This window comes from Volvox carteri, assembly GCF_000143455.1.
Source record: "Volvox carteri f. nagariensis unplaced genomic scaffold VOLCAscaffold_278, whole genome shotgun sequence".
Classification (NCBI taxonomy): domain Eukaryota; kingdom Viridiplantae; phylum Chlorophyta; class Chlorophyceae; order Chlamydomonadales; family Volvocaceae; genus Volvox; species Volvox carteri.
This window is the reverse complement of record NW_003307811.1, coordinates 720-1607: the sequence shown is the minus strand read 5'-3', so window position 1 is coordinate 1607 and position 888 is coordinate 720. Positions and strand designations below refer to the sequence as shown.

At 53.0% G+C, this 888-nt stretch overlaps 1 protein-coding gene across 1 annotated transcript; it reads right to left on the bottom strand.

The window, feature by feature from the left end:
• On the bottom strand, positions 1 to 585 carry VOLCADRAFT_101002 (uncharacterized protein; the record flags this gene model as incomplete). Its single annotated transcript, XM_002959473.1, has 1 exon — positions 1 to 585. One exon carries the CDS (start codon positions 583 to 585, stop codon positions 1 to 3), a length of 585 nt encoding a protein of 194 aa, XP_002959519.1.
• Positions 586 to 888: the final 303 nt, after the last annotated feature.

The following is an 888-nucleotide window of genomic DNA, read 5'->3' as shown; positions in this document are numbered from 1 at the left end:
TTACAGATGCGCACACCCACCTGCGGAGGCGGCGTAATATCCAAAGACTTGGATCTCCGAGATTTGTAGAAGAGGGTACTTGTTTTGTAACGTGACCCATCGTCCAACCTTGGGCGTGTCAAACGCGATGATCTTTGAAGCGCACATGCCTACATCGGCATCTTGTCGCCAGACCAAGGGGTCCCCTGTAATGTTGCGTGTATCGCCCCCGCCTGCTGCATTAATCCCCCGAGTAATGCTGACGTTCCCAATGCGCAGCTCTGCATTCTGCAGTCGTTCCGGACAGCAATCACATCGGTTGATGATGACAACCCGCTTCACAAGTGCCACGGCACCCAGGTCAACAGAAATCCAAGGCGTCGGATCCGAGTAGTTCGAGTGAAATAAGCTTAAGGTGGATGCATCGAGGGGACTTGGATACTCGGTGACTCCATCCACCGCGTAACCTGGGTAGAGGTAAGTGTTATCCCACAGGTACACTGATGATGCGTACACTGCCTGACGCAGAGCCAAGTTAGGAAGATCGTCATCGCCTGCATGAATGGACGCGCGCATGGGCCACGTTGGCGTGTGCACTGCGAGCATGCGTGAGGAGGTGACCAGGAAAAAAAAGAGGCACCTCTTCCCAGCAGGCTAGCTAGGTACCCAATCGTCGACAACTTAAGCAAGCAAGTTTCACACATGCAGTATTTATGGCACTCATGCATCGTCTCTTGACAGTGGAAGCACCCGTTCACTCGAGGGGGGGAGGAATGTAAGAAGGGATCAGCTCCCCTGGCATCTCCCTGAGTACTCTTTGCCTGGTGCTACATTACTGGTACCCTTCCCAACCGTGATCCGTAACCAATAACACCACACATCCAGTGAAGGTAAATAAGTAGCGGGGAA